Source organism: Sporobolomyces koalae, assembly GCF_050403365.1.
Source record: "Sporobolomyces koalae JCM15063 DNA, S_koalae_JCM15063T_v1_ctg4, whole genome shotgun sequence".
In the NCBI taxonomy this organism is placed as follows: Eukaryota; Fungi; Basidiomycota; class Microbotryomycetes; order Sporidiobolales; family Sporidiobolaceae; genus Sporobolomyces; species Sporobolomyces koalae.
In genome coordinates this window covers 499,531-523,696 of record NW_027481767.1, presented here as the reverse complement: position 1 = coordinate 523,696, position 24,166 = coordinate 499,531, and the positions used below count along the sequence as shown (strand labels likewise).

General features: G+C 56.3%; 10 protein-coding genes across 10 annotated transcripts; 6 read left to right on the top strand and 4 right to left on the bottom strand.

Moving 5' to 3' along the window:
- Positions 1-30: 30 nt before the first annotated feature.
- JCM15063_000375 (uncharacterized protein) lies at positions 31-3,431 on the bottom strand (the record flags this gene model as incomplete). Its single annotated transcript, XM_076676493.1, has 6 exons — positions 31-1,267; positions 1,328-1,492; positions 1,558-1,825; positions 2,010-2,224; positions 2,295-2,411; positions 2,479-3,431. The coding sequence occupies 6 exons, from the start codon at positions 3,429-3,431 to the stop codon at positions 31-33; spliced, it is 2,955 nt and encodes a 984-aa protein (XP_076536474.1).
- A 935-nt stretch (positions 3,432-4,366) lies between these two features.
- JCM15063_000374 (uncharacterized protein) lies at positions 4,367-6,464 on the top strand (the record flags this gene model as incomplete). The annotated part of the gene is made up of 5 exons (XM_076676492.1): positions 4,367-4,433; positions 4,490-5,117; positions 5,177-5,297; positions 5,359-6,026; positions 6,101-6,464. 5 exons carry the CDS (start codon positions 4,367-4,369, stop codon positions 6,462-6,464), a joined length of 1,848 nt encoding a protein of 615 aa, XP_076536473.1.
- A 232-nt stretch (positions 6,465-6,696) lies between these two features.
- On the top strand, positions 6,697-9,338 carry FMP40 (Fmp40p; the record flags this gene model as incomplete). Its single annotated transcript, XM_076676491.1, has 7 exons — positions 6,697-6,967; positions 7,044-7,517; positions 7,579-7,865; positions 7,950-8,137; positions 8,221-8,246; positions 8,312-8,433; positions 8,511-9,338. 7 exons carry the CDS (start codon positions 6,697-6,699, stop codon positions 9,336-9,338), a joined length of 2,196 nt encoding a protein of 731 aa, XP_076536472.1.
- A 164-nt stretch (positions 9,339-9,502) lies between these two features.
- On the bottom strand, positions 9,503-10,119 carry JCM15063_000372 (uncharacterized protein; the record flags this gene model as incomplete). Its single annotated transcript, XM_076676490.1, has 2 exons — positions 9,503-9,934; positions 10,000-10,119. 2 exons carry the CDS (start codon positions 10,117-10,119, stop codon positions 9,503-9,505), a joined length of 552 nt encoding a protein of 183 aa, XP_076536471.1.
- Positions 10,120-10,428: 309 nt separating this feature from the next.
- Positions 10,429-11,358, top strand: JCM15063_000371 (uncharacterized protein; the record flags this gene model as incomplete). Its single annotated transcript, XM_076676489.1, has 1 exon — positions 10,429-11,358. The coding sequence occupies one exon, from the start codon at positions 10,429-10,431 to the stop codon at positions 11,356-11,358; it is 930 nt and encodes a 309-aa protein (XP_076536470.1).
- Positions 11,359-11,731: 373 nt separating this feature from the next.
- On the top strand, positions 11,732-16,414 carry MET5 (sulfite reductase (NADPH) subunit beta; the record flags this gene model as incomplete). The annotated part of the gene is made up of 9 exons (XM_076676488.1): positions 11,732-12,590; positions 12,666-14,644; positions 14,706-14,885; positions 14,954-15,102; positions 15,171-15,290; positions 15,358-15,805; positions 15,867-15,977; positions 16,050-16,293; positions 16,377-16,414. The coding sequence occupies 9 exons, from the start codon at positions 11,732-11,734 to the stop codon at positions 16,412-16,414; spliced, it is 4,128 nt and encodes a 1,375-aa protein (XP_076536469.1).
- A 277-nt stretch (positions 16,415-16,691) lies between these two features.
- HCA4 (RNA-dependent ATPase HCA4) lies at positions 16,692-19,724 on the bottom strand (the record flags this gene model as incomplete). The annotated part of the gene is made up of 8 exons (XM_076676487.1): positions 16,692-16,988; positions 17,072-17,587; positions 17,667-18,017; positions 18,092-18,529; positions 18,592-18,956; positions 19,020-19,218; positions 19,291-19,563; positions 19,623-19,724. The coding sequence occupies 8 exons, from the start codon at positions 19,722-19,724 to the stop codon at positions 16,692-16,694; spliced, it is 2,541 nt and encodes an 846-aa protein (XP_076536468.1).
- Positions 19,725-19,843: 119 nt separating this feature from the next.
- Positions 19,844-20,371, top strand: JCM15063_000368 (CENP-X/MHF2 family protein; the record flags this gene model as incomplete). The annotated part of the gene is made up of 3 exons (XM_076676486.1): positions 19,844-20,015; positions 20,094-20,257; positions 20,324-20,371. 3 exons carry the CDS (start codon positions 19,844-19,846, stop codon positions 20,369-20,371), a joined length of 384 nt encoding a protein of 127 aa, XP_076536467.1.
- A 720-nt stretch (positions 20,372-21,091) lies between these two features.
- On the top strand, positions 21,092-22,190 carry JID1 (Jid1p; the record flags this gene model as incomplete). Its single annotated transcript, XM_076676485.1, has 2 exons — positions 21,092-21,993; positions 22,076-22,190. The coding sequence occupies 2 exons, from the start codon at positions 21,092-21,094 to the stop codon at positions 22,188-22,190; spliced, it is 1,017 nt and encodes a 338-aa protein (XP_076536466.1).
- Positions 22,191-22,337: 147 nt separating this feature from the next.
- JCM15063_000366 (uncharacterized protein) lies at positions 22,338-23,959 on the bottom strand (the record flags this gene model as incomplete). The annotated part of the gene is made up of 2 exons (XM_076676484.1): positions 22,338-23,737; positions 23,803-23,959. The coding sequence occupies 2 exons, from the start codon at positions 23,957-23,959 to the stop codon at positions 22,338-22,340; spliced, it is 1,557 nt and encodes a 518-aa protein (XP_076536465.1).
- Between the last annotated feature and the right edge of the window lie 207 nt (positions 23,960-24,166).

Sequence of the window (24,166 nt, the reverse complement as noted above, 5' to 3'; positions counted from 1 at the left end):
CTGACACGGAACGAGAAGCTCCGAAAGCGATTAATCGCTGTCACTTGAATCGACCGCCTGTCGATTGCGATTCACCTTTGTGCTTCCTTTTCCCTGTCCCTTCCCCTTCGAATCGTCTTGCACTTTCTTCTTCTTCTTCGTCGTTTTCTCATTCGATTTCTGTTTCTTGTCGGGCTTGCCGCTTGGAGTCTTTTTCGGTTTTTTATGTCGGAAATCCACTTCGATGTCTTCTTCAAGATCAGAACTGTCATTTAGCTTTTTCGCAAGTTCTGCCCGACTCTGAACTGAATCGGCTTCGACTCGAGCGGGAGACGCTCGGTCAGGTGCGAATTTGCTGCGTCTCTTCTTGAACAGGGGATTCCCCGCTGGCGAGCTTGGGGGTGGAGACTCGCGACGTTTCTTGACTGGCGAGAGGAGAGAAAGAGGCGAAGAAGCTCGACGTTTCTTGACAGGTTCGAACGCAGAATTGGGCCGTTTCTTTTTCTCGGGAGACGAATGCCGACGTTTCTTCTGGTTGCGTTCTGGTGATGCGTTTTCCGGCTCGATCTCGATGTCAGACGAATCGAGAACAACTGAACATTCGTTCGATGATCCTTTGTTCACGTTCTTCGGAACGACTTCAGGTTCCTTGGCGGCTTGTCGTGCGAAGAGAGCTTTGACAGAAGGCTGTTCGGCAACCGAGGTCGAAGCGATGGATGTTCTGCTTTTCGGTTTCGGCTTCGATTTGGTCTCGGATTTGGCTTTGGCCTCCTCGATCTCGGCGAGTTCGTTGAGATCGAGTGAGCCGGATCTCGCTTTCGGTACCGGAGGCTTGTCAAAGATTGGGGCGAGAACATTGAGTGCTTTTGGTTGGAGGGCTTTCGGTTGTCGATAATTCGGGGCCGACGCGAGGGGCTCTGTCCCTCGGTCCTCGATTCCGACAATTTCGACTTCGCCGTCTTGCTCTTGCGATGTCCTGGTGTTCGCTTGCTCTTCTTTGTCGGCTCGCGCTCGCTCCTTGTGCACGTCTTCGATAATGCCATGGGCAGCTTTGCCGAAGGCTCGAGACTCTCGCAGCACGTTCGCCGCGATATCTGCATTCTCTGGCGTGTCGTCCAATTTGAGATCGTCTCGAATCAGGCAGAGGGCGGTCTCCGGAATGAGGACACGTCGCAGGTAAAAATCCGAAGACAGGGGAGCGATAGCGTCGTCGTCCAGGATGGGGTTGTCAAGCGTGAAGAGCTGTCGCAGCGTAGCATGGATGCACTCGAGTCCGCGGAGTCCGTAGCTGAAACATCCGTAAAGACAGATTAGCGAGGACGAGAATAAGTTGTGCAATCAGACTTACTATCCAGGCTCTTCGCTTTGGAACGAGTCCCATTCCGCCGTGACATTGGATCTTCGGAAGCCGCCGTTCGCCTCCCAGTCTCTTCTCGCTTGTTCCAGGAATCTGCTCTCCGAATCTCCGCGTACGACCGCAGATAGGTGTGGTGCGCATAGAGTCTCGATTCGTCTGTGTAGAACCTGACAGGTCAATGTGTCGATCACGTTGCGCGAAGGCTGTTAGAAGTGACATACGCAGGAAGAGCAGCCCAATCGATCTCCATAGGGTAGCCTTTCGCCATGCCCTCGGGTATCACCGTTTTCTCAACCTTGTGCAGTTGACAGAAGCTTGCAATCTCGATGATTGGCAGGTATCTAGCTTGCGGATTTCGAGCCGAGATACGATCTTCGATATGAGGACGAGCGAGGAGGTAGTTCTTGAGCGAAACGAGACGCGTAGTGGGCACAGGCGGTAGGATTTGGTCACAGAAGGGGCACAATCTCGAAGGGTCGAGCTCCTCGTCTGTGGAATCAAAAGAAAAAACAGCATCAACTGACGAAATCCTGTCAATACACGAGGAATCATCGCCGACCGTAAGTGCGGTAAAGCTCTTCTGGAGTTGCCTCTCTGCTTCTTTTCCGACTCCGGCCTTTACTAGACTGTTCTGAGCTCGTGAAAGTTGTGTCCTCGAACGATACATCCGCACTGATCGGGTTGCCGGCCCCGCGCACCTGTTCTTCAGCCATATCAACGTCTGTATCGCTGTCGTGGCTAAGGCCCGAGTTGTCGAGCGTCTTCTCCTTGATAGCTTTCTCTTCCGCGGCTCTGATCAGAGCATCGATCTCGTCGCCGTCCTCGTCGTCATCTCGCTGCTTTGAGAACTGAGTCGCGAGCGAGGGGGAATGACCTCGAAGTTCTCTGCTGCACTCGACATGTTCAGGTGGTTTTCGTAAATCCAACCCGAGAACAACATCGGAACTTTTGGGCTAACCTTGGATTTGCATGCTTGGAAGATTTTGATTTTTTGGGGGAAGGAGAATCGAAACCTCCCTTTTTGAGCTTGCCCAGTTTGCTAGACGGCTTCTTCTTCGGCATGAAAAGTACGCTGCTGTACAATTGCTCGGCGTTCAGTCTTTGTCGAGGTATAATGGAATCCGGGGGAAACAGCGGCGGACCTTGCATCATTATCCTTCGCGCGCTCCTTTCCTTTCCCCTTGTCCTGCTGAGCCATGAAGCGATGGGCCTCTTTCAGTAGCTCAGCTCGCTCGTCACTAGCACTTTCTGTGGCGTCGATAGCGTTGCCTTGATCCGAATCGCTCTTCCTGCCTTCTTTCGTTGAAATGAGGCTGGAGAGCTTGTCGTTCAAGCTGGAGAGGGGAGCTTGAGGCTCGTTGTCGTACTTGTCCGTAACTTTGAGGGGAGATGAATCGATGTTTGTCGAATGAGGAGTCAGGGTCGATCCGGATGCGCTCGAGCTCGTAGAAAACATCTTTCGCTTCTGTCGCTCTTCCCGCGCACGTCTATTCGTTGCCGCAAACGCTTCCTGTTCGGCTTTGAGGTCTTCGCGCCCGGGTGAGCGTGCGCTGAAATCTTGGCGGCCAAGCGAACCGGTCGCCAGGGCGCGCCCTCGCTCCCGTGCGATGTTTTGCAAACCCTGGCGACTCTCCCCAGTTCTGAACTCGTCCGTTCTGGCCTCGACAGGTCTACCGGATTCGAGAGGATCGTACGGTGCGGCGGTGTATGCCTTGCCGACGTCCTGTGCCTTCGCGACCTGTGGTCTCGGGGCGAATCCTTCTTGCCCGTTCCTATCCCAGGAATGGCCAGTACTGGTACCACTGCTGTTGCCATATCGCTCTGGCGGTCGTTCACTCCGTCCATGCGAGTTGTGATTCCCACCGCGTCCGTACTGGCCCGAAACATTCGAGCGACCATTGCCTCGATATCCGTTGTCTTGATTGTAGACATGATGCTGGTGCGATTGGCTCGACGGTCGGATGTCAAAGGTGCGGTCGGACTCGCTGCGGCCTCCAGATATCGGTACGCTGAACGCGACAGGCTGGGCAGGCCGGGGTGGCTTAAACCGGCGATGGACATCGTCTCCGCGGTTTGCCCTGGCTCCCGAATACATGGCAGGGGAACTTGGAAGCTGGACGGAAACGGGAAGAGGCGCGGAGGCAAAGGAAGTTGTTCTTCGGCGAGACCCTCAGCGGAATGAGTCGGATCGATGCACCTATTGTTGTTGGTTGGGGGAGGTGCAGGCTCTGCCAGGCATCGAAACTGGGCGCAGGACGGAGAGTGGCTCGGCGGAGGCAAAGTCAGACCAAGTCAGACGACTTCGAGCCGCGAGCGACGCGCGCGCGCGCGTCGGGTCGGTCGCTGCACGCGTCGCCTCACACTCGAGCACTCGCTTTGACCAGCGTAACGTTCTTTTGATCAGTCTCGTCGATGTTGATTCCGACTGCTGACAAATGGTGATTGAGCTCACCAAGGGACGTCCGGCCAAGCATTGATGCATGTGCCAGCAAACACTAGCGACATGCGCTCGGGCCCGGCCGCCCCAGGCCTTCACCTTGAACCTGGCCACAAAAGATGTCTCAATCCTCGACACACCATGGCGCGATTACACGGCCTGATCTTCTCTTTCCTCCACCGACTCCCGGTCGGACGACTGTTTAGATTCATGCATCACGGATGCCCCCTCCTGTCCATCGCGAACCCCGACGTCGCGCGCTGTGCACACATTTGGAGTATTCATTTGTTCGCTCGAAATGTCGCAGTGCTCGCTCTGAGCATTGTCTCCCGTCCTGCCAACAAGGATCTACGCGTTGCACCAAGCGATGTCACGCATTTGTAGCTTGTAGACTGGAAAGCGTACGGTTCTGGCGAGCAGAGAGCCTAGCGAATAATCGATGTGTACTATTAATGAGACAATTAGTATTGCGAGGCGCACGTGAGCAATATTTAGCCCGGGACGCAAATTGTGCCGTAGCGCTCACTCAAGGATACCTATTCTCCTTCTTCGACTCTTGGTTCGATTGCGAGCAGGCCGCATCCCGGTACAATATGGTCGCGGGTCTGAATGGCTTCAGCGGCTTCGGCCTCGGAGTGTACATCGTCGTGAGCAAGTCCTGTCGTTCTTTGCTTCAACATGGAACGTTCCTGACTGACATGACACTCGGGGAGCAGTGGGATTGATCCTGCACGGCGTCCGAGTACCTCTGCCACGATTCTTAAGCCGACCGATACTCCAGGCGGCCGTTACGCTCCGACTGTTAGACTTGCCGCAAACTACATCATCAAATCGTTCGAAAGAGGACGACGCAGCACCCTCTCGCGATTCGACTGCAGGCTCGCCGAAGCAGCCGTCTCCACTCGCTCGCTCAGAGTCCAAAATTGGGCTTGCGCTGGCTCAGTCACCCACCGAGCCCTACACCCGACGCTTGTCGATCCCTCTCGACCTGCGCACCGCTCCTCTGATCGGCTGTATCGTCTTGCTGGCAACGACTACAATCGATGGATCTGTCGTGCGAGCAGGAATTGTCGGAGATGGTGGTGCGCGACCTTACGACGTTCTCGTCCTCTTCATCTCGCTCGCCTACATCTCGACCGCACTCGACTCGACGGGCGGACTCCGAGCGCTCGCGTTCTTCATCTCGCAGAAGACTGCCAAGACTCCCAAAAACAGTCCGCCTGGCGCAGACAAGACGGCGAGCGGTTTGAGACTCTGGACCGTCTTGTACGGGTTCTGGTTCTTCTTTGGCGTCCTTGTCGGCAATGATCCAATTGTACTCTCGGGAACAGCATTTTTGTCCTAGTGAGTCCGTCATCTCACTCGTCGAGAACCAGAGCTGAATCTGAACTCGTGTTGCTTAGTTTCACGAAAACGACCGGTATCACCGAACCCCGAGCGTGGACCATGAGTCAATTTATCGCGGCCAACATTGCTAGTGCTGCACTCGTATCGAGTAATCCTACCAACATCCTCATCGCCGGCGTGAGCGCTGCATTCTCCCGCCCACGCTATATTGGACGCTGCTGAATTTAGCCTTGTACAGGCCTGGGACCTGAACTTTTTAACCGGCTTCACCGCTTATACGCTGTTGCCGACGGTCATCTCTGCCCTCGTTGCATTTCCGCTTCTCTTGGCACTGTTCACGCTGCGCAGCCCTCCTTCGCCAAACAAGCCGTCGGTCACGAACGCCTCTCGACCTCGGTACATCCCTAAGCAGCTTCTTCCGCCTGATATCGATCCTCGAACGGCGCTGCTCGACAAGGACGGAGCCATTTTTCACACGACTCTTCTGCTCGTCACGCTCGGGACCCTCGTTGGTACGAGTTTCGTCAAGGGGGGCAAAGTCGAAGTATGGATGGTCACGATGCCGGCTGGATTGATCGCCTTCTTCCGGGATATCTGGAGTGAAAGGAAGAAGCCCCGAGTGAAGAAGACAGAAGAGATCGAAATGGAAGTGCCGACTCAGCCGGTGACGACGCCCGAGGTGACACCAAGCCGAAGAGTGTCTCTCCCCTACCTCGTCGACAAGATCTGCAAACGGTTCCCGACCACGACTTCGACGATCTCCCGGCTTCCGCTCTCGCTTCTGGTGTTTGCGGGTGGAGTGTTTGTCTTGAGTCGAGGCCTGACGACTCTTGGCTGGACTGGAGTGTTTGCTGGATGGTTGGCAAAGATCTGCATCAATCCTGCCGCGACCGTCTTCTTCGTCGGGTGAGAATCCTCTTCCTTGGCCTCTCCCGTTGTTTCAAGCGCGCAGAGCGGCGGCTTACCCTGTTTCCATACAGCTACTTTGTCGCGTTCGTGCTGTGCCCTCTCGTCGGCACGAACATTGGCGCGACGATCCTCTTTGTCGAGATCCTGCGCTCGCCCTCGTTCACTCAAGCGCCGCACGTCGTCGCCGATCCGTTGATCCTCCGCGGCGCGGTGTATTCGCTCGCATTATCGTCAAACCTCGGCGCGTTCAGTTGGACAATCTCGGCTTCGCTCGCAGGGTTGTTGTGGACGACAATCCTGCGGCAGAAAGGGATCAAAGTGTCACAAAAGTCGTTCGCGGCGTTCAACGTGCCCGTATTGCTGATCCTACAGACTGTCGCGAGTGCGGTCGTCCTACTAGAATGTTACTACTTTGGAGACCTTGTCTCGCTGTAATCACTATCGTCATCATTCCCGCAGACAAGTTGAAACCGCTCGCGATCAGCAGTGAGTGACGCTTTGACGCCTTGAAATTTGTCAGCTGTCCGAATCTCGAATAACTCAATCTCGGCATTAATTCTTGCCGTCTTCTCGCCGATCGCGTCTTTGTGCAGTGCGCATATCTATCCTATTCACCGTGGCTCTCAGACTAGCTCTTGCTGTACCGCGCCGAGCTGCAGTTCGCACCATGGCCATGACGACAAGTGCCTCCACTCCACGGCAGAAGACGACTCTTCTCTCGGCACCAATCTCGCCCTTGGCTCCGATCTACCATTTGCCCCCGGATCCCTTGCTACCGACTCCCGACTCGCTCCTACAACTTTCGTCGTACGACCCTCCCGAGAATCTTGCCGAGAATGGACCTGTTGCGCTCAAGATTGGTGACCCTGTCCCTCCGAGCATGTTGAGGCGGAGCAGACAAGTCCGAATGGGTGGAACCTTCACTTACACATCCCCTCGTACGCTGTTCACTTGCAGTTCTGTTGACAGTCTCCCTCGGGACGTTCTCGCTGACCGGGAAATATTGCATGACAGTCCCTCTTCAGTTCCCTTACGACTTGGACGAACCGGGAGTCGAACCTTCTGGACCGCGGAAAGCGAGCGACATTGAGCGACAATTGCGCCAATTTGAAGTCGACCCTTCGAACCCAGTCCACGACGCCGCTCTCGATCCTGCTCCTGAAGATTCGAGTCACAAGACTGCCTACACATGTGGCAAGAGAGAAGCGTCGACGTTCCCTGAGGCGAAACTTTTGTCCATCTCTAAGAAACTCCTAAACGAATGGCTGCCCCAACTTGATGTTGGGGACGACCAAGGGACCGAACAGGAACGCAAAGTGAGGCAGCAATTCATTGACGTGGTTGCCGGCAAAACCGTCTTGGCGAGGCAAGGTGGTGCGGGAGATGCAGAGGGAGAGAAAGGATTCGCTCCGTGGGCTCAAGCATACGCTGGTCACCAGTTTGGAAATTTTGCCGGACAGCTCGGAGATGGGCGAGCCATCTCGATTCGTGAGCAGATCTGCAGCTTTTCTTGAGACGCGCTCGACCACTGACGCAGAGGCTTCTCCAGTGTCGACTCCACCGACTGCCGAGGTTGCCGCTTCGACCGGGTTCAGAGCGATCGAGCTTCAACTCAAAGGAGCAGGTCGTACACCGTATTCTCGGTTCGCCGATGGCCTCGCTGTCCTGCGCAGTAGTGTCAGGGAATACCTCGGGGCCGAAGCGGTCGCGGCGTTGCGCATTCCGACTTCGAGAGCGCTCGCACTCGTGCATTTACCAAAACTACACGTCTTGCGGGAACGGGTCGAGACCGCCGCGATCGTGACGAGAGTGTCCGGAAGTTGGCTTCGCATCGGTGTACGTTGATTGCAGTTTCCGTCTTCCCAATTCCATGCCCGTGCCCGCCAAGTCTAGACTGACATGGCTGTTCCCTGCTGGTAGAGCTTCGAGCTGCCTTGGATGCGGCAAGAATGGGAGACATTGCGCAAGCTGTCGTCCTACACCGGTCGTCAAGTCTTTGGATTCGAATCCCCTTCGGGCGAGGGGCCCGATCGGAGCATGGCGTTGAGTGTCGTCAGGGAAGTATCGAGACGGACAGCCCTTATGATTGCAGGATGGCAGGCGTACGGGCGAGTCTTGCGTTTCTTACCCGCTCTTCCCATGCGTGCGGACTCAGCTGCTAATTCTCGTTCCAACTTTCCTTCGCTCTCAGATTCTGCCACGGAGTCATGAATACCGGCAAGCTACATTCTTCACGCGTACGAGACAATCGTTGGCCGAGCTGACTTCGCAACCTTCTTCAGACAACTTTGCGTTGAACGGCGCGACCATTGATTTTGGGCCGTACGCGTTCATGGATGTGTTTGATTCGGGTCACATCTGTAACCACAGCGATGACCTCGGAAGGTACGCCTTCAACAAACAAGTAGGTCGTTTCGGCATTCGTAGCACGTCTCGTGTTGGCCACGACAAGCTGACGTATGCGTTTCCGTGTCGATACAGCCGACGATGGGAGTTTACGCGATCGACAAGCTCGGAGATGCGCTCGCTCCACTGATCGGCAAAGAAGTCGAATTGGCCCAGGAGGCCAAGGGGAACAGTGGGTTCGTCGAAGCCGAGCACGGATGGACCGGTGACGAGGACTCGGAAGACGTCAACCTCGAACAGTGGACCAAGGTCGGCAAACAGCATGTCGCAACGGTCAAAGACGAATTCGTCGAGCACTTCAAGACGGAGTATTCGAGACTGATGAGGCTCAAACTCGGACTCACGACGGAACAAGCCAGCGATTTTCGACTCTTCTCCACCCTGTTGGATCTCATGGAGAAGGACGAGTTGGACTTTACCAATTCGTTCAGGATCTTGTCTCAATTCACGTCGGTCAAAGCGCCCTCGTTCGATCGGCTCCTCGACACCTTGCTCAAATCGGATTTGACCGCACCGACCGCATCCCGAGCTTCGACTAGCGATCGAGCAGACTGGACGCGCTTTTTCAAGACATACGAGGAGCGTCTCGCAACCGAAGGTCCCGATGCAGCTTCGTCCCGGCGCGCTCGCATGAATGCGCACAACCCGCGGTTCGCGCTGCGCCAGTGGGTGCTCGAGGAGACGATCCAGAAACTCGGGGACGGCGGCGAGGTGGAAGGCGTCGAACAGCTCAATCGGGTGCTCGACATGTCGCAGTACCCATTCGAGGCGTATGGCGAGCAACAAATTGACGAGGACGAATCCGCCGGAGCTTGCCTTACTGCAGAGGAGATGGAACGGAGGAGGCTGTCGGGAGTCGGATCGAAAGAGATGCTCGGATTCCAATGCTCGTGCTCGTCGTAGCCGAATTCCGTCGACGAAAGGTACTTTTGCATAACGAATGTCTTGCAATCTTGCGACGTAGGTATATACAACAAAGAAAAAAGATGGCCTGTTTCCACCCATCGAGCGTCAGTTCCGAATTGGCTATCGCGGCCGTCCGAGAGAGTATGCCTCACTCGTCTAGGTCACCGTCTCTCGAGAACGTCGCTCAGGAGAATGTCGGCATTTGCGAGGATGCCTTCCCATTCAAGCTTCCTGCCGACGTTGAGGATCCACTCGAGCATTTCGCCGCCTCGTGGCGGTTCTGTCACGACGGGTACCTCGCAACTCTTGACGAAGCGCTCGAGGTCGTACAGACGTTCCTCCTCGACCCAGCCGAGCAGGATCGCTTTGTTCGGATCGTAAGCGCCTTGTTCGCGCGCGAGGCAGAACCCTGGATCGGTGATCGGATGCAGTGCGTGAGGAGGATCGGGCGAGGGCGCAAGTCCTATCCGGATCCCGAGTCCCGAAAGTCCTGCCGAACGGTTCACGACGAACAAGGAGACTGATTGAAAGTGACTCGTTGGCGAGTGAAGGACCGGAAGGGGTGGAACGAAGCTCGGCAGCGCGTAGATATCCTACATGACGAAACCAACCAAGGTCAGCCTTTCGAGAGGAGACGGCACCGGCAGCAAGGACGAACGTAATGTGATAACTCGGAAGGACCGGACGACACCCGTGCACGCTGTTGCCCTGGACCTTCGCGGTAGCTCGCGTCGCCTTCGTCCTCGCTATCTTCTCGCCGTCTCGTCCCGTTCCACATGAGGCGAGGTCGTGATTCCCGAGCGAGTTGAGTGAAAGCTGAAGTCGCGCGCAAGTCTCTTGTTCTTCCTTCCCTCGCTACTCGGGACTGATCTCACTGTATTCGGCAGGCTTGAGCAAGACATCCTACTCTGACGCGATTGAGTAGACTGGAAACGAGCGCCCTTTCCGGATTCGATCATTCTTTATCGACCTCTTCGATACGATTGACCGAGTAGGCATCTTTTGCTGGAAAGCCACCTGTTCAACGTTGACATGCTGAATGAATGCAGATTACTTGCGGCTGTCCTGACAACCGAATCCGCCATCAATGCAAGACGACCTGCAGCCTGCAACCGCCCCGAGCGCGATGCCTGCCACCAACAGCTCCCTCAAACAGCGTGTGGCATCCTACGCGACGAACGTACTCCCAACAAATTACGACTTTGATTCGACGCTGTCGCTCGACGAAAACTATATGGTCCTGACTCTCATTTACGCTCGGTTGTCCATGAGCAAGCGGGGCAACATGGCGTGCATCATCGTTGACCTTACCAGCTCGCCGTCTCCAGAGCCAACAAGGCCACAGGACGCTGTTGGAGAGCCTCCGGTGAAACGTACTCGACGATCCTCCTCGCCCTCGCCAACCTATCCGCACTACCCCGGCAAAATCCTCGCCCATTCTAACAATTTTCCCCTACCGCACTCGGTACCTGTCGAGCTGGTGCAGAAAGCCGACACGAAACGGAAACAAGCTGCCAAGCTCAAACCTGGACAAACTGCGTTCCTCGTCAAGGCCTCTCAGTTCCCCGAACTACACGCCGAAGCACGCTCGATCTGTCTCGCCGCTGCTGCAGGTACGAGTCTCAGCGGGGCGACAGCGTACGTCTCGTTCCCACCGTGCGCGGCGTGTCTGCCGTTGCTCGCCGCGGCTGGCGTCACTCGGCTCGTGTACCGCCAGACGATGAACACGGTAACGAGTGTGGAGCTGTGCGCGCAAATGGGCATCGAACGGGTCGAAGTGGTCGACAAGGTTCTCGACGACCGGCTGAAAGATCAGGCGAACGCGTGGTGGCGGAACCGGGGCGAGGGCAAGGACGAGACCCGCGCAAGACTCGACCAGTGGTGGGCTGAGAAGGAAATGAGCATCATGGGAGAGGTCTACCGGAAGAGCGCACAAGTCCCCGAGGAGCGAGGAAAGACCACGGCGGTAACGGCGGCGACGGCATCGGAGGAAAGCGCAGCTGCGAATGATCCCTAAGAATCTTTGAGACAATGCCGAACTCGCACCTGGCGAGAGAAGCTAGAGAAGGTCGATGGCGAAAATCGGAACACGCGCGTTGGTCACGTGCGGGACGTTTAGAGTCAATCTGGTTGGCCAGCGGCCAGAACGCGTAGCTCTCCACCAAGCTCTTTGGTAGTACAACGCGGCAGGATAGCGTTCGCATAAGCTAAGGATTCGAATCCACAATGTCTGAATCCACAAGACGGCGAGAGAGCGACGCAAGAAATGTTGAGGATAGCCTGCACGTCGAGATCACGCCATGGCGCCACAAAGATAATTTCCAAGATGTCGAGCTCTGCTTTCCGTCTCTCTCCCTGTGCACCCACTGCTCTGCCCGCTGCCTTCGATCATGGGTGGATTGTACTCTGCTGTGTACTCTACGACTCGAGTGCAGGGCGCCACGCTTGTGCCGTCGCCCGTGCTCCCCTCCTCCACCCTCGCATCTTCGTCTTCCGGCCCGATCGTCCTGCTCGCCCAACCCGCCGAGCTCTTGTCGCTATTGCCGACACTCAAGCAGCTTGCGACGTCGTCTATCGTCGTGCAAGTCTCGACCCAACAAACGCAAGACCTCGCGCCCGTTCTCGCCCTGCGCGGATCAGGTCTCTCGCTCCTCTACTCGGACAGCCAACAAGCTGCTCAAGCCAACGCTGCTGTCGCAGCTCGCGTCGCCGCTGCTGGACACGGAGTCGTGCACTTTGGAGACTTCGAACAACAAGCCGACCTCGTCCAGGACGCGGTCGATGCGGACTGGATCGCCGGCAAGGACTCGCACGCCACCAACGGCAATGGCTCCGCCCACGCTCCGTCTTCGGTCGCCGAGTCGTTCTCGACCGCATTCTCCCACCTCCCGTCCTCGCTGCAAGCGACCGCCCAATCCCAAACCGGATCCGATGCCCCGAAGACCCTCCTCATCGCTCTCGGCAACGCTTCCGCTATCGCTTCTTCTCTCCCTTCCGACTACGCTCTCCTCAGCGTGAACCTCTACCGACCGCTGTCGCCAGCTTCGCTCCGATCTCTCGTTCCTGCGAGTGTCGAGACTGTTGTTGTGCTCGAACAGGTTCACAAGAAGGTCGGCAAGTGGTCGCCCGTCTTCCTTGATGTGGTCGGAGCGTTCGCAGAGGAGGAGGACGATGTCAAGGTGCCCCGAATCCTGAGCGCTTCTCTCGGCGACATCTCGGATGTTGACGCTGCTGTCACTGCCATCGTCGGTATGTCCTCATTCTCCCGCTTTCGAGCACGAGACAAGAAACTTGACTGACACGATGAATGATATCCATCACCAGATGCTGTCGCTGCTGGTACCACTCAATTCGCTGTTGGTGCTGCACCTGCCTCTCCCGCTGCATCTTCGTCCAAGCCGGTTCAGCCTCCCAAGCACGAGGCCGCCTACACCACCATTCTCGACGAAGTTTTCGGTGACCGCCTCTGGCTCGCCAACTCTCCCAAGTCCCTGCTTCCCTCGTCGTCCGCGCAAATTTCCGCCACTTCGCCCGAATATGCACTTGGCCACGTTCTCGGCGCGAACGAGCAGCGCGAGAAGCTCCGTCAAACCGTGCGTGACGTGCTCGGCTCGGCCAACGTTGACGAGTCACTCGCCAAGACGCTCTCTGCCTGGCTCGAGAACGACCGCGACGCCAGAAAGACCAAGGCCGTCATCTCTGCCCTCGAATCCTCCTCGTCTGTTCCCAGCTCGCTCAACACGTCCGAGTTCACCCGCAAGTCGAACTGGATTATCGGATCCGAGGCCTGGTCGCACGATCTCGGCGCTTCGGGTCTTCACCACGCCCTTTCGACCGGCGCCGACGTCAACCTGCTCATGATCGACACGACTCCTTACCACCTTCCCTCGGACTCGGCGCCGCCTCAGGACCGTCGCAAAGACGCTGGTCTTTACGCTATGACCTACGGAAACGCCTACGTCGCCTCGGTTGCTGTCTACGGCGACTTTGCTCAGACTCTCCGCGCCCTTGCGGAAGCCGACGCGTACAAGGGTCCCTCGATTGTTCTTGCGTATCTCCCTGGAGGAGAGACCGACTCGACCAGCGCCCTCGAGGTTCTCAAGCAGACCAAGAAGGCGATCGAGGTCGGCACCTGGCCTTTGTACCGCTGGGACCCTTCGGCCGAGTCGCGTGGTCGCGACGTCTTCGAGCTCGACTCGGAGAAGATCAAGGCCGACTTGCGCACTTTCCTCGACCGCCAGAACCACCTTACTGAGCTCTCGAACCGCCTCCCGACTTTCGGTGAGGCCCTCGAGTCCGGCTCGGGAACGAAGCTCGTCGCAGCGCAGAAGAAGAAGGCGAAGCAGGCGTTCGACGCCCTCTCCGGCGCTCTCGAAGGTCCCCCTCTTCTGGTTCTCTACGCTTCCGACGGAGGCAACGCCGAGAAGCTTGCCAAGAAGTTCACCACTCGCGCCAGGACTCGCGGAGTCGCCGCTCGCACGCTCGCGTTCGATGACATGCCGATCGAAGACCTTCCCCTCGAGGAGAACGTCGTCTTCATCACTTCGGTAGCCGGTCAGGGAGAGTTCCCTCAGAACGGACGCGAGTTCTGGAAGGCCGTGCAGCAAGGCAAGCTTGCTGACCTCGCCAAGGTCAACACCTCGGTCTTCGGTCTCGGAGATTCGCACTACTGGCCCCGCAAGGAGGACGCCCACTACTACAACAAGGCGGCAAAGGATCTCCACAAGGCGATCTCCGCGCTCAACGCGAAGGAGATGGTCCCGATTGGCTTGGGAGACGACCAAGATCCCGACGGGTTCCAGACGGCCTACAAGGTGTGGGAGCCCGCGATGTGGAAGGCCCTCGGAGTTGACTCGTTCGAGTCGACTGAGCCCGAACTCGAACCCATCACGAACGAGCACATCAAGATCGCATCCAACTACCTCCGTGGTACGATCGCTGAGGGTCTCCAGGACACTTCGACCGGTGCGCTCTCTGCCTCGGACGGTCAGTTGACCAAGTTCCACGGTATCTACGAGCAAGATGACCGTGACATCCGGGACGAGCGCAAGGCTGCCGGTCTCGAACCCGCGTTCTCGTTCATGGTTCGTCTCCGTCTGCCTGCCGGTGTTTGCAACCCGAGTCAGTGGCTTGCGATCGACGAAATTTCCGACCGACGAGGAAACTCGACCTTCAAGCTCACGACTCGTCAGACCTTTCAATTCCACGGTATCGTCAAGGCCAACCTCAAGCCTGCGATCCAGGAGATCAACAAATGCATGCTCGACACCATCGCTGCTTGTGGTGATGTCAACCGCACGGTCGTAAGTCTCTCCCGACATCTTCATTGCGACTCGCGAGACTAACTCTGTCCCCTGCGCTCAGATGTGCTCCGCCAACCCTTCGCTCGGCAAGCTACACAAGCAAGTGCACCATTTCGCCGAGGAGCTCTCGGATGGCCTCAAGCCCCAGACTAGCGCGTACGCCGAGATTTGGCTCGACAAGAAGCAAATCGTCGGAGAAGCCGTTCGCGACGTCGAGCCGTTGTACGGTGAATACTACCTGGTGTGTTTTCTGTGCCTCTCGCTCTCCACCATACATATCCCGGTCTAACACGCCATTACTTGCCATAGCCCCGTAAATTCAAGATCGCTATCGCCGTTCCTCCTACGAACGATGTCGACGTCTACTGCCACGATCTCGGTTACATCGCCATTCTCGACGAGAACAAGAAGCTTGCTGGATTCAACGTGACGATTGGAGGTGGTATGGGTGTCACCCAGTACGTGCTGTCTTGACTGCTTACTGCCGTGTCCCTCGTTTCTCATGTTCCCGCCCTTTTTCGTACAGCTCGATGAAGACCACCTACCCTCGTCTTGCCGATGTCGTTGGTTTCATCACTCCCGACCAGGGTCTTGATGTCGCCAAGGCGGTCCTCACGACCCAGCGTGACAACGGTAACCGCTTGAAGTAAGTTCCTAGTAGAATACGTTCTTTTGCCTTCACGCTGACACTTTCCGTCTCTTCCAATTTCTAGCCGCAAAAACGCCCGTGTCAAGTACACTGTCGATCGCATGGGCATTGACAACTTCAAGGCAGAGGTCGAGAAGCGTCTCGGCTGGAAGCTTCAGCCTGCACGCGCGTTCGAGTTCACCTCGAACGTCGACGAGTTCGGATGGCAAACGGGAGAGGATGGTCGTCGTCATTTCACCGCCTTCATCGAGAACGGTCGTGTCCAGGACGAGCCTGGAAAGCCTTTCAAGACGGCGATGCGCGAGATTGCCAAGGTGCACAAGGGTACTTTCCGTCTCACCGCGAACCAGCATGTCATCATCGCCGACATCCCGCCGGAGGAGGAGCAAACGATCCAAGGCCTTCTCTCGAAGTACCACCTCGACCAGGTGGACTTCTCCGCCTTGAGGCTTTCGTCGGCCGCTTGCGTTGCCTTGCCGACCTGCGGTCTCGCGATGGCTGAATCTGAACGAGTGAGTTCAGGATCTCGACTCTCGATCAAAATGCTTAAAACTGATCTGTATGCCCTTTCAGTACCTCCCGCTTCTTATCGAGAAGGTGGAACAGATCATGGAGGAAACTGGTCTCCGGAACGACTCGATCACGATGCGCATGACTGGTTGCCCCAACGGTTGCGCCCGTCCTGTGCGTGATGTCCTCCCTTTTTGGCTCCAGTTGCACGCTGACCTTTTCTTCTTTAAAAACTTTCCTCTGTAGTGGGCTGCCGAGGTTGCTTTCGTCGGAAAGGCTCCAGGACAATACCTAATGCTTCTCGGTGGAGGTTACTGGGGTCAGCGACTGAACAAGATCTACCGCGAGTCGGTCAGCGAGCAAGAAATTCTCGACATCCTGCGGCCGATGATCAAGTCGTACGCTCTTGAGCGCAACGACGGTGAGCACTTTGGAGACTTTGTCGTTCGCAAGGGTATCATCGCCCCTACGACTTCTGGAAAGGCATTCTGTAAGCAACCGCCGCCTACTTCCGCTTTTGTCGCAAATCTGCATACTCACCATTCCTCTCCTCATTTCTTCTCGTTCCTGCAGACGAGAACATGACTCCCGGCATTGAAGCCTCGGCATGATCGTCGACATCCTTGGAGCTACCTTTCATTCTGGGTTTTCTTTCTGTCTATCTGTTTCTCTTTCCCCGGCGCATCTCGTTATTGTTCGTTCCTTTCTGTTTCCCGTTCATTCTCGCGGCCTACAGCATCACTTCCCGGAAAAAAACTCTGCAATTTGGTTAGCAAATTGCTTAGCAATGTAGACACGTCGTCATTCCCCTCTGTCACCAACGATTCTTTTGTGATCCTCTCGAGAGACTGAGATTGCAACAAAGAGCGACAGGGATCTGAGTTAACTCTACTTCCTCGCCAAGGCCTGCAATGCGAGAGCTTCCAGGTCGATCTTGGGTGCAGATCGTTCTGGTTGTCCCTCGCGACCATAGTCGTTCTCGTCGTCGTCATCGTCAAACCTGGCACGTCGCTGCTTCTTCTTGTTCGGGCCGTTGTTCGAAGTCGGAGCAGAATGGAACGTCGGTCGGTCGAGGTCGTCGTCGGAACCTGATGGCAACTCGACATCGTCAAAGTCGGGATGAATGATTTCGCCTGTCGGTTCGAATTCGTATCCTCCCCCTTCGTCTCCGGACTCTCCATCCGACTGTAGATCACGAGAGATTCTTTCATGAGTCAAGAGGCTCCCGCAAGCAAGGCGGAGAGAGACCTCCACGGAGAAGAACTTACACCTCGCTCGATCTCTTTTCTCTTCCGCTTCTTTTCGCGACGCAGTTCCTTCTGCCGTTCCTTGTCCTTGACATCTGCCTCTTTGAGTTTCTCCTTCTCGGCCTCGACGAACTTTTTCTGTTGCTCGGCAGCGTTGCCCTCCTTCTCGAAACTGTCCAAATCGCCGAGTTCGTAGATCGCGTGACCGTCGCCCTCGTCATCAAAGACAAGTTTCGTCGGGTTGCCCCGTTGAGACATCATCGCCTTCTTGGACTGTCCTTGCTTCAACTTGCGTTTCGAGAGGTATGCCGACGAAGGCAATTCGGCTTCGTTCAGGTCGTGATCGCGTCGTTTGATCGTGATGAAATCGTCTTGGTCGTCGTCGTCGCCTCCGACCAACAGAGACTGAGCGCCTCCTTTGCCCTTCGCGTCGCCTTCGTCGTCCGAATGATCAATGAGTTTCGTGTAATGGTCGGAGAGAATCGTTTGAGATTTGCGGTTGAACATGCGGTCGTACTTGGTCTTGACTCCCTTTGACTACATCGGAAGAGGCGCAGAATGGTGCTGTTGCGTCAGAAATCGCGCTCGCGAAAAAGCAAGTAGATAGTAAGCTCACCTTGGGATCGTCGTCTTCTTCGCCGTCTGGGATCTTGGCTGTCTCCTCCTCTTCATCATCATCAGCACTCGCCTCCTCGTCATCCTCGCTCTCTCCTTCGCTCTCCTCGGACCCGTCATCGGAGCCGTCCTCATCTGCACTGTCGTTCTTGTCCTGCAATTCCTTCTTGAGGTCTTCCACCTGTCGCACCTGATTCTTCTTGTTGCTCGCTTCCTGTTTGCTGACGAATTTGATCTTGGGCGCTCCTGCCAATCCGAGCGAAGCGGCGTATTCCTCGAGCGGCAATGCCGAAACATCGAAAGTCTGTTTGTCCTTTTGCAGGTACACCGATCGCACGTACGAGATGAAGGCCTGTTCCGAATCACCTCGTGCGGGGATCAGCATACGTACGGATGGGAGAATCCGAAGCTAGGGAGACGACATACGCGTTGGGCCAAGAACTTGATCTCCGGGTACTGGAACGCTGCCGACTGCAACTGACTTCGTACGGTTTGTCGTTTCTTCTCGTTCGCCTTGATCTTGCCACAATCGACTTTCTTCGCCTCGAGTCTCTTGACGAACCCTTCCTCTTCGCTCGGTAACAGGAACAGCAATGCTTTGCCCTTTGATTGGTACCTCGCCGTCCTTCCAACCCGGTGAATGTACGTTTCGACATCTTCGGGACAGTCAACTTGCACGACCCAATCGATCGAAGGGAAATCGAGTCCTCGAGCGGCAATGTCTGTTGCGAACAGGATCGAGTGTTTCGCCGAGAGGAATCGCTGGTAGATTTCGAGTCGCTGCAGCTGTTTCTGCTTTCCGTGCATGTGCAAGAGTGGGACACCTGGTCGCATGTGACGGAAGTTCTCGTACACGAATCGAACCTGTTTCTCTTTGACATCCGTCAGTAGACATTCTGATGAAATCAAGAGAGAGACGAACGCACCTGTTTCCCACTCGACAAGAATACAATCGTTTTCGTAAACAAGTGCGTCTTGATAAAAGTCCACAAGACGTCCAACTTGGAAGGCAGGTCGACGAGCATGTAGTGCTGTTCGAGGTTCTTTGGTACCTCTTCGAGCGCTTCTTCCTCGTCGGCCTCTCCATCCTGTGCCTTCTCCTTGCCCTTGCCGCTCTCCCGCACCGCAACGTACTCGGGAGACTGCAGGGACAACCGCGCGAGGTCCTTGACCGATTTTGTTTGGGTGGCAGAAAAGAGGAGGGTTTGGCGGGATCTGGGCAGGTTGGCAATGATGGCGTTCAGGGATGCCGAGAAACCCATGTCGAGAATTCGATCCGCTTCGTCAAGGACTGTTGGAAACATCGGGTCAGCATATCGAGTTTTTCAGCAAGATGTGCGCGATCACGACTTGCCGAGCATCTGCAGGTGATCACACTCGAAGCCGAGAGTTTGATCCATGTGTTGGAGCAATCGACCTGGGGTCGCAACGAGGATGTTCATTCTCGAGAGTCGGTCTTGCTCGTCCTTGAGGTTCTTGCCGCCAATGACCAAACCCGCTGAAAACTGGTGCTGGTGTCCGATCTTTCTCAAGACTTCGAAGATTTGAACCGCCTGTCGCCAAAGAGCTCACAAGTCAGAATGTTCGACTCACGACGAAACCTCTGCGATCGTAGATCTGCTCACGAGTTCACGGGTCGGCGAGATGACCAGGGCTCCGAGGCCGTCGTTAGGTCCCCATTTCTTGCGAAGCAGGTTCTCGAGCACCGGGATCAGGAATGCGAGCGTCTTGCCGCTTCCCGTTCTCGCTGCGCCCAATACGTCTTTGCCCTTGAGTGCGAGCGGTAGCGACTTGGACTGGATGTCGGTCAATTTGGTGTAGTACGCCGAGGAGAGTCCGGTAAGGGTCTGCTTCGACAGCGGCAAGTCTTTGAACTCTTCGACTGGCGTAGACAGGTCCTGGAGACGGGTCCAAGTGTCAGTTCGGGAAACGTGAGAGGGGAGCGAATGCGGCGCACAAAGTCATCGACTTGCTGCTGCAGCTGCTGGAGCACATTCCGGTCTGCTGCACGCTTCTCCTGCTTGCCGTGATGCTTTGTTCTCGCGGGTCGTGCCGGCATGGTGTGTGTGGGTGTCGTGCGAAAGTGGAGGGTTTCGCTGGACTTTTTTCGCGCATTCGAAGTCAGACATTCGCGATCAGCAAGCATACACGCGCTACACCTTGGCTGTGTCGCTCGACATGGCTTCTCCGCCCGGTGTGGATACAGACGGGCCCGGATTCAAACATGTCAGCCTGACCTACTTTGGCTTTGCATGCGAGAGATGGAGGCTTGTGCAGCTAACTACAAACGGTACACGACAGGCGACAATCCGCGAGATCTACCGCCTCGTGCAAGACCCGAGCACTCGGGGTTTGCAGCTATTCTCTGTTCTCGTTGCAGAAGTACCCTGGCTGACTGAAACCTTGTCCCTCTCGCGTCCTGTCGCAGTTTCGGCCCCCGCTTTGCACCTCTCTTCCGAATACCTCAAGCTCTTCACCACGGAAGCGATCCATCGCGCCGCAGAGATCGCCCAGCGAGAGAAAGATCAAGCGGTAGGACCCTCGAAGAAGGGCAACGCGAAAGACCTCGACCTGAATCCGGGCTTGCTCGAGGTTCGTTTCTCCGTATTATCACAACTTTGGTGCGCTTTGCTTCCGTCTGACCGATCGCAACCGTAGACGAAACATCTCGAGCAGGTCCTTGCGGGCATGTTGCTCGATTTCTGAGTATAGCCGTGGCCGCCACGCTGCTCTATCATCTCCCGTTCCTTCCTACAAATGTTGTTGTATTCTTACAAATGTTGCTTTCTTGCCACCACCATCACTGTTCTCATGGCTTGTGGCAAGAGTCTCGGTTGAGTAGGCCGACATGCCCGTGGAGTTGCTGTCCGATTCGGATCTCTGCTGCTGGCCGCTTCTCGCTAGAAGGTAGATCCTCTTTCAGCTCCGCACGCACCCTTCCATAGCTTGGTACGCAATGATCAGATGCAACCAAGACTAGGAGACGCCGGACGCGTACGCAATGATCAGATGCAACCAAGACTAGGAGACGCCGGACGATAAAAAACAGCGCGGGCGCATCGTTGCGCGCCGCAAAAGGAGAACTTCCTGGCCGGGAATTGAACCCGGGTCACACGCGTGACAGGCGTGTATACTAACCACTATACTACCAAGAATACGCTTGTTGTAGACTGAATCAAAATAAAAAATATAAACCTACTTTTGGTTCTCGTCGTTCACTTCCGTGTTTTCCTTCGGCGCAATCGGACAGCTCACTCTTTCATTGCAGAGAGCTCAAGCTTATCAGCGACAGTTGCAAATTGCTCGCATTCAAATACGGCGTCATACTCGATCTGGCTCCGCGTCTTTTCGAAATCGGAACTGGCGCACTTCACTTGAGCGTTCTCGCCGTCTCGACATCAAGGCGGTAACACGCCATAATCCATCATGGCGTGTAGGAGTTGCTCTCGACTCGCATCGATTCGGGCTGGACCCTCCTCGATCCCGAAACGCGCCTTCTCCGCCACATCGTTCGCGTCCGCTCGACCAGCTATCCACCCCTCTCTTGATCTCACGTACCCAACGAAACCGAACCCAGATCCGTTCGAGATCTTTCATTTCTCGCGTGACGAGAGGCTTGATGCCAAGGTGATCAAGTCGCGATACCTCGACCTCGTGCGGAAATACCATCCCGATCGTATGCAGCAATCCACTGCTTCTAGTTCGTCGAGCAAATCTCGAGGCAAGGGCAAAGGGAAAGCAAAGGAGGAATCGGTCGAGTTCAAACAGATCGTCAAAGCGTACGAACTCTTGTCCGACCCGAAGAAGCGCGCTTCGTACGTCAACTACGGGATCGGGTGGGGTTCAGGTGGTAGAGGGACGGCAGGGGGAGGATCAGCAAGTGCGAACCCATGGTCACAGTCGACGACAGAGTATCACTTTCGTCGTGGTCGACCCATGAGTTCAACCGCGTCGGGAGACAGGTGGAGTGGGACTTGGGATTACACTTGGACCGATCCGCACAACCCTCATTTCCGACCTGAACATGCCGCCGCTGCCGGAGTTGGGAACCCTTCCGGGTCTGGATGGGAAGGACGGGGTACGATCGGCAAGAACGGATTCATCTTTCTCGGCCTCGCGAGCATCACGTTGTTCATCTCTCCTCTCACGGCATGGTACTCGTTCCCATCGATCGTCTCCCCTGAGGAAATGGCGGCCGCGAACGATGGTTCTGGTACAGCTTGGATCCCGAGAATGTACGACAAGCGTCATCTCGACGCTGCTCGGAACTTGCAATTGGCTCGCGAGGAAGCGAGACAAGGTGGTCAGGCCAAGCTCGAAGCGTTCAGGTGAGTCTCCCTCCGTGTCAAGAACCTTTTCGAAATTTGCAAGGTTGAAATACTGACCCGCGAGGGCTTCCGAGCGATTCAGACGTCGTGCGAAGCAGATCGAGCGGGAAAAGGCGTACGAGCGCGCATTGAAAGTTCAAGCTATAGAACGTTCCGGTGGGACGGGACATCTCGCGCTTCCTCCCCCTTCCGATTGAACGACATCTTGTAGGCATAGTAGAGTTTGTTGCAACATAAATGGCAAGATATTTTCAACACAGGCAGATTAAGCCCAGGAACAGATCGAGTCAGAAAGCGCATACAGTACGGCTATGTTCACCCCCTTTCGACAACGACAACAAAGGCTATGACATGGGTCCCGTCTTGATCTTGGCTACGGTTTCGGCATGTTTCTTCTCCATCATTTCCGTCTCGTGTTTGATGCGGTCGAGCATGCCGCTCAATTTGTCCTTGCGATCCTCGACCGAGTACGTTGCCTTGTTGACATCTTTCCCAAGAGCGGCATGTACTGCTATCCGAGCCGCGCTCGTACCCAAAATCGTCAACGTGTGCTCCCTGCCAAACCCGGCGATTCCCCCTTTCGATTCTCCAGTCCGGTTGTCGAGCGCATCAGCGCGTACTGCTTCTTGAGCTTGTCGTTTCCGTTTGTGTCCAGAGAGGATCGTCGTTGTCGTCCAGGGATCAAAAATGGGAGCGATCAATTCCTGCGAGATGGCAAGACGATGCATCGCGAGCTGACGCGAGGTCAACACGTCGAGGATGTCGACCGCCGGGGTAACTGAAACGAGGGTCGATTCGCGCGCTGCGAGTACGGACCCAGCTGCCGCACCAGCGGAGGAGGCAGACTGTGCGGTCATCGCGGGCGTTGCAGAGCTGAGATTGGGTTTGCCACTGCCGTTCGATTTGCGCGAGGTGGGAGTTTGAACGATCGAGCGTCCATTCGGTGTGCCCGCGAGGGCGGCAGCGGCAGCAGCGGCGGCGGATTGTTGCGCGGCGAATTGTTGACGAGCTTGTTGCTGCGCGATCAGTTGCGCCTGTTGCATCTTGGCGAGAGGGTTCGCGCCTCCAGCAGCTGCCATCCCTCGCGCTTGCGCTTGCTGTTGCAGGAGTTGTTGCTGCACGTAGTAAGCTTGACGCGCGTCGAGCGACCCATTTTGCGACGCAGCGAGTGCCGCGAGTTGTTCTTGTCGCGTGAGACCGTTTGGGTTGCCGCCGGTGGCCGGTCCACCTGCTCCAGGAGTCGAGGCTGCAGGCGCGGTAGGTGGGAGGCGACTAGGCCCAGGGAACGGATACACGGGAGCGGTCGGAACATTCGGATCTCGCACGATGGGATAATTGCGCACCGGGGCCCGCTCCCATCCGGGCGGGGCGCGAGGTGCCGGTCCTGCCGCGGGTCCTGCTCCACCGTGCTCGTCTCGCCCCCACCAGAAGAACCAGAGAGAAGGGTATTGGCCATTCGTGATGCGCCATCGTTTTCGAAACCGGGTCAGGCGCATCTCGGGAGAGTTTGCGCGGATAGCTTGTTCGCGGGACATGGAGGGGAAGTGACCTTGGTACGAGGTGTAGCATTCGAGTTCTATTTGGATTTGCTGGTTCTGGGTCGGGGCTGTCACGGAGACGGGACATGCGACGGTGTGCTGCGTGACTGTCCTGCGTTCGACTGCATCAGGCACGGCGTACCGAAGACCATCGTTGGGAGCAGATCGATTTGGAGGCGTCATGAGCGATAGGAGAGCGGTCCCGGCTACACATACGATGGCTCCTTGGTGAGTGTTGCAATCTCAGACTTGGTCATCTTGCGTGACTCACCTTCTGGACGATCGAGGTACTCGTATCGGAACGCGACTTCGCCGGTCTGCCATGCGGCCCAAGGAGCTTTCGCAAGGACATCTGCAACGGCTTGTTCGATCGGTTGCTGGGCGAAGGGGCCGATCGGATAGTCTGCCCTGAGCCAGATGTCTGCCATCTCGAGCAGGCCCTCAGGAGGAACGAGGCGCGAGGTGGTAGGCTGAGCCTGCGAGAGAGGGAGCTGTCGCGAGAGAACCAGCCGTCAGCGTCTGGCCATGCGCGACCAACCTCTGCTATGCGCCGTCCGATTCCATCCTGTTTGGGTGAGGTCTATTGAAGCGCTGTAAGTCCTCCATACGAGTTGACTTGCGAGCGCGTGCTCCGG